Source organism: Thermobia domestica, chromosome 7 (genome assembly GCF_964235325.1).
Source record: "Thermobia domestica chromosome 7, izTheDome1.hap1.1, whole genome shotgun sequence".
Taxonomy (NCBI): domain Eukaryota; kingdom Metazoa; phylum Arthropoda; class Insecta; order Zygentoma; family Lepismatidae; genus Thermobia; species Thermobia domestica.
In genome coordinates, this window is record NC_137460.1 from 167788379 (window position 1) to 167801714 (window position 13336).

Sequence of the window (13336 nt, forward strand, 5' to 3'; positions counted from 1 at the left end):
GTGAAAATTTTACCTTGGTCCGCCCCTGACTCCTCCACAAGTTACACATAGTTTTCGCACTTTCCTTATTTCCCAGAAAGTTTTCTGAGACACCCTTAAAAGAATTCCAGGTTTTGCGTTCTACCTCAGTTTTGATTCGAATATGTCATCTTTCATCAACTGACGTATCTGGGGTTCAATGAATACACTTTCTTTTAGTTTAGCATCTGATATTTTTGGGAACTTTTCCTGGAGACACTTTTAAATCCTTTTCCAACCCTTTCACGAACACCTTCATAAGGCCTAATTTAATGTGCAGGGGAGGCAGAAAAATTTTTGGGGGATCAACAAGGGGTTTCTCTTTCACACACTTAATTCCGGGAGTGAGAAATGTACGAGTAGGCCGTTCTCTTTGTGTGTAGTGCAGATCCCTTGCTCTACTGTCCCACTCACACAGAAAACAACAATACTTTGTATAGCCCAACTAGCCCTAACACCCAACCAATCACCTTCAAGTCGCCACATATGTTCCACTGATGCTCAGCATACCTCACTTTGTCGAAAGGAGTGATACGTCTCCTTTAAATTAACGGAATATCCAATTGGAATGGAAGGGTACGTATTACCGTTGTGGAGGAGAACACACTTCATACTTGTTTTTGACGAGTCCAAGAATAAACGCCACTCATCGACTTTATACTTTATTTGTAATGCCTGCATCAGTCCTTCCACGTCAGTACAATATATGCAATCATCACTACTGCTGTAAAATTTGAGGAAGTCATGTTGTCTATCACGGTAAAATGTCACTTTCGTTTCCTTTTGAAGAAGGTTCTAACCTTGAAGTCTTGAAGCTAAGAGTTCAGCTTGTTGTTTGGGTAGGTTCAAGTCTCTAATAAGGTCATTCAGTTCCCCTTGCGTTATCAAATGTGGTTCTTTGGTACGTGCATTGTATGTAGGGTCTTCACTCTCAGTATCCATAACATCTTCACTTTCATCAACATCACTGCTGTCTACTGTCCATACGTCTTGCGGTACTGGCACAGGAAAACCTTCACCATGTGGGATGCGTCTTCTAGCTGATTATAGATCTGGATATTGTACTGATCGTTTACCCTTGGAGGTTATTCCCTTTACATTTGACAGACAAAAGTAACAGTGTGTACATGATCACATGATTCAAACCATAACATTAGTGTAGCAAATGGCATAGTGAGAACCACATAACCAGCCCCTTAGATTTACTGCACAGGATTCACAACAGAATTTCGGTGCCCAGGGCTTGTCTACGTAGACTTTCGATGAAAAATACAATTCATATGCTTTTTTAACAACAGGCGTTATCTTAGTGAGCTTCGGTTTTAGAGTTATCCGTCCACACACACAACAGAAGTTGTCAGGAACATTTTTACACTTCCTAGGCATTTTCAAAATTGTACCACTATAAAACACAAAACTCAACAACGTTTTCAAATGTTACCCAGTTCACAACAAAAGATCCACAAGTTATGAGTCACAAGAACACACGTTTCAATATTGTTTATCTTCTATTAACACTTACGTCAAGAGAAAATGCAGTTCACCACACCAACAAGCAAGGAAGTAAACATACAATATTGAAGCTCAGTTGTTTCACCGCCGTCCACTGTTGCCAGCTGTAGATGAGAAAAGTTAGTTCCGACGGTAAAGTTTCCACTTTTTCCCGCAACATTTTTTCAACTTTCGTTTATGGCGGGGGCTGGAAGTAATATATTTTCCATTAATGATAGTTTGTATTTTATATATTGCAATGTATGAATAACGCATGCTGTGTGCAGTGTATATATCATTATTATAAAAAGGATATGTTTAATAACAAATCCAAATTAGTCCCAGAATGTAGAAATTTGTAATTACATTTCCCGGGATTTCCAAAAATTGAGACCTGATACGCAAAAACTATTATTATTTTCGAATTCAGTGGGACAAAACCTTTCAGAATCGCTTATTAGTTTCCAGGAAAGAAATTTGGTGTTGAACAGTGTAATATACAGGCATGATGCCGAACGCTGAGGCAAGCTATATCCTGCCCATGCTCGGCGTTACACAGATCCCAAGGATAAACTCACACAAACTACCAAATCCCACGGTATGACCACAGTCCGACAGAGCTCAACTCAATCCGAGAGCCCTAGGCATGCCCGAGGAGGCTTCTTCAGTCTCGGCCATGCTTACCTCTATACGTTCAACGGCTACCGCCTTCGCGTATAGAGTTCTCAAGCACACGTCGAAGTAATCCGGTATCTCATCCGGATCCAATGATACGTGTTAAGTTACCATTTGAGTTAGATGCCAGCCCTTATCCCACAGAGCTTCCTCTCATTTAATGAGATTAAAAACCGTTACCCAGATTCCTGGGATAGGCACTTTTTTCCAGTCCCCGTTCAGTCTCCCTGCACGCACGAATCTGACGTTCTTCTCCCGGTTGGATCGTGCTAGCAATATGAAACTTTCTCTAATTACGTTTGAGTTACACTGTAAATTACCACATTTAACAACTAATGTAGACCTCATTTGGGAGTCGTGTCTCCCCTGGCAGGCTCGCACAAGCAATACGGGGCTACGTACCTTTTACGTGTCTAGGTAACACGTACACGTTGGAGCTAAGCAACATTCCGAACCCAATGGTACGTGTAGGTTTCCATTGGGAAACACCACCACACCTCTCTCGGTAGGGTCGTTCAAGCAATACGGAACTTCCTCTAATTACGGTAGAGGTACACCATACATTACCAGACACAGTGGCTGATGTAGATACTTTTTAGACACTGTCCATTTTGAGTGGTGGCTCTTCTGGAAGAGTCGTGAACCCTGCACCTAGCTGCTGCTAACTGGGATACAGAACTTATTCTCTCTCTTAGTTTTGAGGCACGAGTGTGCGTTAGCGTACAAGTATCCCATCCCATACCCAACTGTACGCACGAAACGCTCTTTGAGCGCTCTATCTACATTCGTCCCGGTAGGGCGTGGATCGGCCCTACTGGGTACACCACTACCCTTCTTTCATACGTATCGGAGTACTACGTAGTCTTATCTCCTGGACCCAAGGGCAAGATCTAGTTGCTCATTTCGGAGAATACTTTGAATGTACGCTGTAGCATGGCTCGAGGAATCCTTGTATTAAGAGATACATCTTCGCTACATTTAAATATCTTACTGAATTTCTTGAACCTATTGTACATTACCTTTCAATTCTTCTTTCCGATTCAAGATAAGTCATACACGTGACCTTTGAGATTAGAGTGACGAATGAAGGGAATGTGTGTTCCCTTTGGAGGTGCAAAAACAAGCATAATGTTGAAGTAGAAATATAAAATAGTCCCGTTACATAAAAGCCATTGAGAGTTATAAACTGCAATCGTTTCCACCCAATTGACAACATTCATAACCAAAACGAACCCCACAAAGACATAGAGTCTGATATTGACATAGACGATGACTTTATTCATCCGTATAATTCAGACCTATATATTCAGTATGAAGTAACTGGACGAGATGCAGGGGGACAATTACTGAAGAGCTAATATTAAACTCACTGATAACTTTGTCCCGTATCTGTTCTCGCAGGTGGAAATTAGGAAATATGGCCAAGTTATTGATCGCATTAACTTTCCAGGAATTATATATACAATCTTAGCTACGTTCCAGTTTTCCACGCCTGAGGCGGAATATTGTAAGTCTGGTGGTTTGATCACTGCTTCCAAATTGCCTTGGAAAAAAGATGCACTGCTATGTCCATTGAGATTAATGTTTGAATTCTTCAGTAACTACAAGAAAATTATGTACATGGGAGGACTGCAAGTAGCATTTAAGAATAAAATCCTTTTCTACTGTTGGATATCCAAGAAAACTGATGGAACATTCGATGATAGCCTCATATGCACGGTAGCTTCCTATTAAGAGTATGGGACTTAGAATGTCGACTGTGGAGTACGAAAATAACTACGCCTTAACCCATTTGGGACCAGTGTCCTATTTTTAGGACACTTGATATTTTATTTTTTATAAAAAAGAAGAATAAGGTTTTCGTGTTCTGCTAATTACAGGGAGCAATTGGAGACCTGTCATAATGCACTGTAATTTTTTGATACATTTTTTCCTTTCCCTCTGCAAAAGACGGACGCTTAAATTTACCTGTGTAAATTACTTTATTTGGGTATGTTTCGGGCAACGTTATTTTTTGTTTTTAATACAAACAATGCATTTAATTTATATGTATTAGGCAGCAATAGGTACACGACAATCAGACCATAAAAAAGTTATTTTAGTTTTGTTATTATTTTCGGTGCTATAGATGTTGAAACATTAGTGTCATATAAATAGGACGCTGGTCCAAAGCAATATACTACTAAGTAATAAAAACGAATGTATAGATAGACTGACGTCCTTGATTTTTCGCGTTCTTACGCTTATCATTCATTGTTCAATACTTAAAAACTACATTTTTTTACTTTTCTCAATTGAATGTAATTTGCATCTAAGCTTTAGTGTAACTACAGTAGAGAAATAAGTGGTAGAAAAAGAAAAGTGCTGAATAATAATGTTCAAATTTGGAAAAAAAAAATACGCATCATACACAAAGCTTCCCCAAGTTGGTGTACAAACTGACAGAAACTTCAGCGAACTGAAAGAGAAATGTTGTAAACAAATCACCTACAGAGTTATTCTTTTGTATTTACAACACTGACTCAGTGCAATATAGCTATAGTGAAGGAAACAGTTCGTTATGATGTACATATAAAGAACAATCATCATTTTCTGTTGTACGATAATAAAACTTTTTATAAGAATTTGATCTCTGCTATGGAAAGGATATGAAAATAAAGGAGAGTGCTAGCGACAATATACATCATGATTGAGAAGACGATTTTTCTTAAGATTCCAGAGTGGTTTTCAATATACTAGATATTGTACATGGTCCGCTATATTTTGCTATATTTTGATGATTTTTTCGCAAGTAGAGATCTGCTAATACATCTTCGTAAATTAGGATTCAGAGCAACCGGTACTCTGCAATGCAATCGTGTGTCTCAGTATCCATTGACAGATTCAAGAGTTGAGTAAATACATATGCAGGGAGTTCATATGAATACAGATTCGAGTGGAATGGTAAGTTCTCACTGCCAAATGGAATTACAGTTGACGTGTTGTAATTGGCACAAATTCTGTTTTGTGAACGATGAGGTGGAGCCGACTACATCATGAGCATATTAGAATTGAGCAGCCTCATGTTATCCTACAATAACCATATGGGAGGTGTTGACTGCTTCAAAAACTTAGAATTGATATAAGATGCAAGAAGTGGTATTGGGTGATATTTTCACGAATTATTAACATGATGATCGTAAACTCATAATTATATTTACGAAACCAACTCAGTTCAATGTGGATCTTCTGACATTTACACGCAACATATCTGTATATCTATCATATATATCAAACTTGGTGGTCACCTCTTCAAATGTATTGAATGATGTACGGCTCGCTGGAAGTGGTTACTTCATTATGGAAAGGAAGACGTAAAGATGCCAATAGATACACTTGAATACCATTATCGTACTTTGAAAAGTGTTATGTCACATTGTTTCAAAGCATTTCGTGAAATACCAACAAGGCAAAGAAAAATAAACTTTGAATCAAAGCCAAACACGTGTGACAAACTAGCACAGGTAGATCGAAATTACAAAATAGCAATTATCTGAACTTCAAACGTAACTGTTTAGTTTTCTAAATACTGGTATTTGTACGTTATGTTTAGTTATGTGTCATATATCTTATTTTGTATAATTTTGGTAAATAAATATCAATACAAAACACACACGCATATATATATATCTATATATATATATATACAAGGGCGGATCTAAGGAGGGGCTAAGGGGCTATAGCCCCCCCCTTGACGCTCAGGTTTACACTGGATAAAATGGGCTTCAATTCAGCTTTACACTGGATAAAACGACAAATTATGGGTTTAGCCCCTCCCTTGATCATATCCTGGATCCGCCACTATATATATATATATAAAAATCAGGAAGACTTCGTGCTTGGATAGATCGGCCTTGATCACTGAATGCCTTGAAGCACTTAGCGGTAAAAATTTGAATTGCTTCACTCAAGCAATAGAATGCAATTAGTTTGGAATATGGCATTTCTAGTATATCAGAAAGGACCAGCGTCCTATTTATAGGACAGGGCGTAAGTCACGTCCGATGCGCAGGAAAAATCAAAATGTTATTTTTTCGTGATACTTAGGCACTAATAAACTAAGTTGAATTCTTAAAGTGAAAGAAATCAAAAAAAAAAATAATAATTTGGTCCCAAATGGGTTAAAACTCAAGGCAAAGTATCCTCAAGAATCTACACCAGTCTGTTGAGTTTTATAAGTATCAATATATACAACAGCATGTAATGTGCAGTAAATTCGAATTCAATATTACTATGCAGTTTAACAGTTTACAATTTGATAAGCCTGACTAAGTTTGAAGATTACAGTCAACTGCAATTGTGAGAAACAAGATGTATTTTATATTTTTTTCTTTCGCTCCAATATTCTCCTACTATCAATTTTATTTAGCAGTAGTGTTTTATAGCAAACTCTAGCTATTACTAATAATGAAAAAAGTATCGAGTAGATGTCGTGCCATTCAAATACTTGCTTCTCAATACATTTGTAGTAGTAATAGTGTGTATTTGATGCAATAGTGTATGTGTAGTGATGAAATGAATCTTTGTTACATAATACGTTGATATGTATTTGGAACTTCTACCGTGGGATGGCCATTTTGCACAAATGTAAAGAATGTAAAATAGAAGAAACTTTGCTTCAGTGTTCACTTAATGAGAAGAGAGTGAACGAAGAGTATTTTTTAAAAGTGTCAGGTAAGAGAAATTGTAAATAATAGGCTAGGGGCGCAGGATTGTGCTTTAGTTTAGGGCTTGGAAATGTATAAATTCGGTCCTGACAATCACACAGAACGCAAGCAGAAAAATCAGCTACGTTTTCATCAGATTAAACTGACAAACGCAATTTTGGCAAATACAGCCACGCAAATAAATATTGCTAAACGCGCGAAGAATGTTGAAGGTAGATAGTATCACTGATTTAAATGAAGAGAGATTATTTGCATATTGTTTCCCCGTAGAGAATTTTTATAAGACGCCGTCTTCAGTTTTTAAGGCATGTAGTTGCACTGTAAATACCTTCAATCCGTACAAAGAATTGCAGGAACCCAAGAGATAAAAGCAGCTGCAGCTCAGTGAACCTCCATATATCATACTGTTATTCATAACCAGATCAACAGTTCATTGAATTGTGTTGGAAAGGTGTGTGTGTGGGGGGGGGGGGGGGTTAATGGAAGATGTCCCGTATTCTCTCGAAGAAAATATGGCAGGCTTATTCTTTCCCGAAAATGAATTTAAAACAATTAACAAGGAGATAATTCATATTTTATAAAGTAAATATTTCAAACCGCCTTATGCAGAGTCGTTTTGACGTATGATTAGCGTCATACTAAAGTCCTGATTACTACAGGAACCTTAGGTTAGTCTAACTCTTTAGGATGCCACTAATCACGCGTCAAAATGACTCTGCATACGGCCCAAAATGTCTTAAATGAAGTTAAATATGTGCCAGCTTAAAATAAAGAGTTTTATTGTTGAAGTATTCATTTCCAATGCCTTGTGTGTTCAATTGCGGGAATTTTCCGAGCACTTCTTTCACGACGAGTTTTCCCCGAAAATGCAACTTTCTTTACTGGACATCGACATTTCCACTAGTACGGAAGTTTAAATTCAGCACTTGAAATAGTAGGGTTACATAGTCTTCGGAACTGCGAGCATTAAACTTCTTAAATTTGACAAGAATTTTTACGCTATTGCTGGCGTTGATTCTACAGAATGCTGATTTGAAGAGTAGCAACAAATGACTGAACTTAACTATTGTTGTTGGAAAACAAAATTTTACTGAAGAATACTTGTATTACCATCAAATGTATGAAATAATACTAATAGTTTTACTAATGTATTTACATATTTACTGGTGATACATGCACCTATGTCCTTGAAATCGTCAAACGTATGACGGATAACGTCCCCCGGCGCACAGTGGGGCCGAACACCCGTTTTGCGGACAAAATTCTCGATAATAGTGTAATGTTGGTAGAAGAAACAGACGATGGTGTGCTCCCTTGTATGTTGTGGAGGTGTATCAAATGAAACCATTTCCGGAACGTTACGACTGACTGCACTCAAGATGTCGCGAGATATCTTCTCAAACAGAACATTAAATTGAGCTGTGTGAACTTCTGATGCATACAATGGATGATGCTAGTCAGAAATATATATATATATATATATATATATATATATATATATATATATATATAAAAGTACAATTTGAGGAAGTCATACTCTGCAAAATATTGTAGAATAAGTAAATCATAGAGAAATAACATATACAAAAAAGTGTGCTAAACACAATATTGTGTTATTTTATATCTTAATTATAATACAAAGAAACGGTACATTTATATGAGTGTTTTCATAAGTCCATGACTTGAAAATTACAGAACTTAGATTGCAGTCTTCAAAAACTATTTTTGTATATTTTAAAAGTGAAAAAACAACTTGCTTTGTTCATTCTATTAACAACGGTGTAAAAATATATGTATTCTTCTTATATGTATAACACACTTTAGAAATAATTTACGGGAGGAACTGAAAAGACAAGTGTTTTTCAAAGAAAATCTAAATAGATAATCCTGTAGCTTCAGTACTTAGAGGAAGATGTTTCTTCTTTAGTTCGGGCCTCAGGAAAGTTGTGTATGGGTCTGATGACTCGAGGATTTTATGGAACGCATCTTCATTGGTGGTTGTACGGGAACATTTTCTTGTATGGTGAAGCCTGTAATCCTTATAATCTTTATGAAGAGTTTCTTGCGCTTCCTCTGAAAGTAACCCGATAGGCAGAGCTGCAGTTTGTATTATTTCGGCCCCATGTATCAATACTTTGTGCACTGTGGAAGGCATATAGTACCACGGGTATAACTGTATAGCTAATTTAGCCGTTTCTGCTGTGTACAATCTAAATTTATCTGAATCAATTGCAGAGTTGCTGTTAATTACCTCCAGTATTATACCAAGCCGGCGAATCAAGTTTTCGTCTGTGTGTGTGATCTCTGCAGTTAGAGAAAAATGTCGGAAGAATATCCTGGAGGTATTTCCGGTATTCGTCGAACCATAACCCTGTTTTACGACATCAACTTTAATCCCGAGCTCATTCATAAATCGTTGTTGGATGCGTTTCTTTGCAACTTCTTTGATTGGGAGAGTATCTTTCGTAGTCCTCCACGACTTGAATTGTTGATTGTAGCTTAGATGTAGTACATATTCCATGAACTTGATTCGAGCATGAAGAGGTGAAATCCCAAGCTTCAGTACTTTTTCATTAGATTGCTTCAGTTCAAGTTTCGATAAGTCGTTCATCTCCGATGGGCGAGCCCCACAAATGAAGCAGTTACTTGCTGCAGATGTCTCACTAATATGTTGAGCAACTTTTCCGTCCAACATTGACAAATGTAAAACATGTTTTACAGTGATACAGTTGAGCCCTAGGTTCAATCGTGTTTCTTGCAAGTTCTTGATTTCCCTTTCAACCCTCAATTTCTCAGTTTTTATTATTTCAGGTGTGTCTTTTATGAATTGATACCTGAGTGATCGACAGTGTCGCGTCGAGGAAGGTCGAGGATTAACCCAAATTGATTTATCTTCATTCCCAGGTAGGGTTATTTGTAAAGGCACAATAGAAGTCATAAATAAATTAGCATCTGATCTCGCGTCATTTTCACTTGCAAACCGTTGAGAGAACTCGTTCTGGCCAGACGAGCCATCAAAGCCCCATTTTGTATGCATTGTCAGTGCCTGGCAGTTCAACTTTTCTAATTCCTTCTCATTTATTCTTTTTAGGATCCTTTCGGCTGTATGATTAAGTAAACTTTGGAGCGGGACTTCTGCGGAGGTCTCGTTAATTTTGATATCATTAGGGTGACAATCTTTTTTTGCACGCTGGATTTTTTTTTTTTTTTTTTTTTTTTATAGCTGGGGAAAATATTGAACCCTTTTTCTTTTGTGGCAGCTCTGATTACCTCGTATTGATATTTGGAAAGCTTAGCCTGTGTAAAGATTGATAATGCAAAATCAGCACTGAAACTTTCCGACGTGTTTCCTGAATACGACGAAGCAGCAGCATCTATTACGCTTTGGGAATGTGATGCTCTTAGATCGTGAACTTTACGTCTTTTACTTCTCTCACAACAATCTTCAAAACACTTTTTAGGCCTTCCAACAGGATTGGAAGGCTTCGGCGAATGAGCATCATCACTGGGGAAACTAATCACAAATTCACCATTCATCCACTCGCGATACTTCTTGCGAAAATATGTCTTACTGTGATTAACTATTTTTAGTTTTTGTACATAATGCGGCAAAAATCTTTTCTTTATTTCATCACAAATTCGAGAAAGTTTATCTTCATGCATGTGCTGATATCTTTCGCGAATAAAACACTCCACTGATCCATCTGTAAGTAGCACTTCACAAAGTTCGGCATATTTTACTGCTTCTTCCATTATACGAAAAGAGCACACACTCTCACTGAAACAACTACTGTAACTACTAGAAACACTGTAACTGCATAGAAACTCCATGATAGCCAATTGACTTTATAGTACTCGCTGCACACGGCCCTATTTATACCTCCTACTATGTTGCTCCACGGGAACTGGGTTTTCTCAAAGCAGTCAGCCAGCTTACAACAGTGCTATGGCTACATTTTGCGGCATATTGTGATGCAATTTACAGAGAAAGTAGTTTACTACAGTAGTTTCATGAAAACGTTTTAATTAGAGCGGAGTTCAGCGGAGCTTTTTTTATAAGCCTAGACATGTGTGCAATTCCTTGAAAAATTCACTATTTTGCTCAAATTATCCCTTCTATGTAACTTTTTTTGGCGAACCAATTGTTTGTCGCATGCTTGCCTGTATTCACATCAGTCACGTTAGGGCAGCTATTTTTTTTCCCCATAAAGCAAAACTGTATTTTACCTCTCAATAAACCTACGTAAACTCAGCAACTTCAACATTGTTGAGTTTTAAATACAATTTACTAATTGCAAAACAATGCTAATTGCAAAATCATTATCACAATCGGATTCCTCGCATCATTTACTATAGAAAACGTATAGATTATCGCCCAAATTGTCACTTTCATGACATTCCATTTTGTCCGCCTTGGCCCCACTGTGCGGCGTTGCTGAGCACACTATTCACGGAAAGTATTTTCTAAAATATAAAATTGCATATTTTGCTTCAAATAGGCTATAAACAGAATCCATACATTAATTTGTTCTGTAATTATTTCAAGCTAAGATAAGCTTTTTCATTCATTCAGTGCATTCAGAACTTTGTATAGGTTGAATGATGTTGAATGATGTTGTGCACTTTGACATGAAAGCGTCTAATTAGCTCAAGGGAAGTCTAAAATCTGATAAAAATCACTTTCAATGTGATCACCTTAGTTAGACCAATAATATACTAACAAAAAGCTCAAAAACCCAGGTGGGTCCAACCCGGCGGGTTTTTTCGGGCTGGGCCTACTTGGGCAAACCCTGGGTGGTATCAACATGATCCATTAATAAAAAGCAAAGCATGAAGTGATAGGAAACAAACTCACTACATAAAAAGAAATTCTCAAGAAATCAAGGATCAAGATGGTGCTTGCTCAGGATGCAGCAATCGATAGTTCTTTCAATTACGACTTTTCGATGAATTCACCGTCTTAGACCACAGCTGAAGAACGTGATATCTAGATCCTCCTGGAAAACATTACTCGTCCTCACTCAGCAGTAATTGTGACACAGTTCTTAGCGAAGTATGGGTCTTAGGCTCATCAATTATTATTTCCCGGATTCGACTCTCACATAATTCTTCCTATTTTTCAAATTTAAACTGACACTGAAAGACAGCATTTCACGACTGTTCAAGATTCTATATATCGGTGGCGATATGACGCAACCACATTACAGAGAGAGACTTCAAAATCAGTTTTTGGGACAACGTTAAACAAGCAAATCTGTGCATTAAGAAAAAATAAGACTACTCTGAATAATGCTCAACACAGTTTGCTTCAGTAACTTCAACTGTCCAGGTACCAGACTCAGTCCTGGAATTGTACATAAGAAAGGAAAGGAGAATGATCGAAAAGTATATCAATTAAAACAGATAAGTATGAAAACACGGTGAGAATCAATCATGTGTAATCATTCTAACGATGCCAATCGATAGTCTTTTAAGTAGTTAAAGAAACAACGATGACAACCGTGATCACAATTACACGTGCCACTAACAGCTAAAGTTCAATTTACTCGAGAATAAGTGTTAAGAACAGATAAGTCAATTCTCGAAGTGGAGAGAAAAAAAGGAAAAAAAGAAAGAAAATAGCACAGGCAAAATTTCGAACAAAGACAAGAAAAAGTGCAGGCAAAATGTCGAACAAAGACAACGTTTCTTTGAGAAAACGTGTAAATGTTTTCAAGTTCTACTATACTGAAGAGTCAAAAATACATATCGGTTTACAAGCACCAAGGAATTCTGGTATAGCTCATGTCTATATAATAAAGATGTAGTCGTGTATCTTAGATAATACTCTCGCAAGTAAAACTATTCAAGTATTCCATAATTTACATTATATTACCTGTGATTATACTTACTGAATCTTCAAACCTCTGTCACACAACGCAACCTTTTCTCGTACCATATAAAATTTTAAGCTCTGGATAAATAACCTTTTTGATTAAGGCATTCGTCTTCCCAGCAATAACAGCCCGCTGTGGATCTTTCCTGAGTGTTTTAATTCCAGGTTTGTGGACCAAAAAAGCATTGTCAAGGATGTGAAATTCGTAGTCCAAAACGCACAAAGCATACCCCTGTGAAATGAAAAACAAATAATCTATAAATTCTGCAAATCATTTTCACACAACACATATGGGTCAATAATGTTATTGAAGAAAAACTTTATCACTACAACTATTCAACACTGTATTTACTGAGGAAATAGGATAAAATATTTTGCATAAATTTAACTTTTCATTACTAACAGAAGTTCTACATGTCTAAAAATTGAAAAAATGCCTTCATTTATAATTCTTATGTCAATCCTCAAAAAATAAAAATTTCATTTGCGGTTGTAGTCTCATCAAAATCTGAAATTTGATTTAGTATTTGATTATAACAAATAAATTTATATCTTTCATGTTACATAATGT

The 13336-nt window shown here is 36.9% G+C and overlaps 1 protein-coding gene across 5 annotated transcripts in view; it reads right to left on the reverse strand.

The window, feature by feature from the left end:
* LOC145690563 (beta-1,4-glucuronyltransferase 1) overlaps positions 1-13336 on the reverse strand; it is a 148712-nt gene that overhangs the window by 74444 nt on the left and 60932 nt on the right. For 3 of the 5 annotated variants that reach the window (XR_014132242.1, XM_081765574.1, XM_081765575.1), the window contains one exon: positions 12782-12997. Coding sequence is in view for 3 of the 5 variants with exons in the window: in XM_081765574.1 (XP_081621700.1) it covers positions 12800-12997 (198 nt within the window). In the remaining 2 variants the exon portion in view is untranslated. Of the gene's footprint in view, positions 1-12765; positions 12998-13336 lie in introns of all 5 variants that reach the window. The other 2 variants (XR_014132243.1, XM_081765577.1) reach the window with 1 other exon arrangement.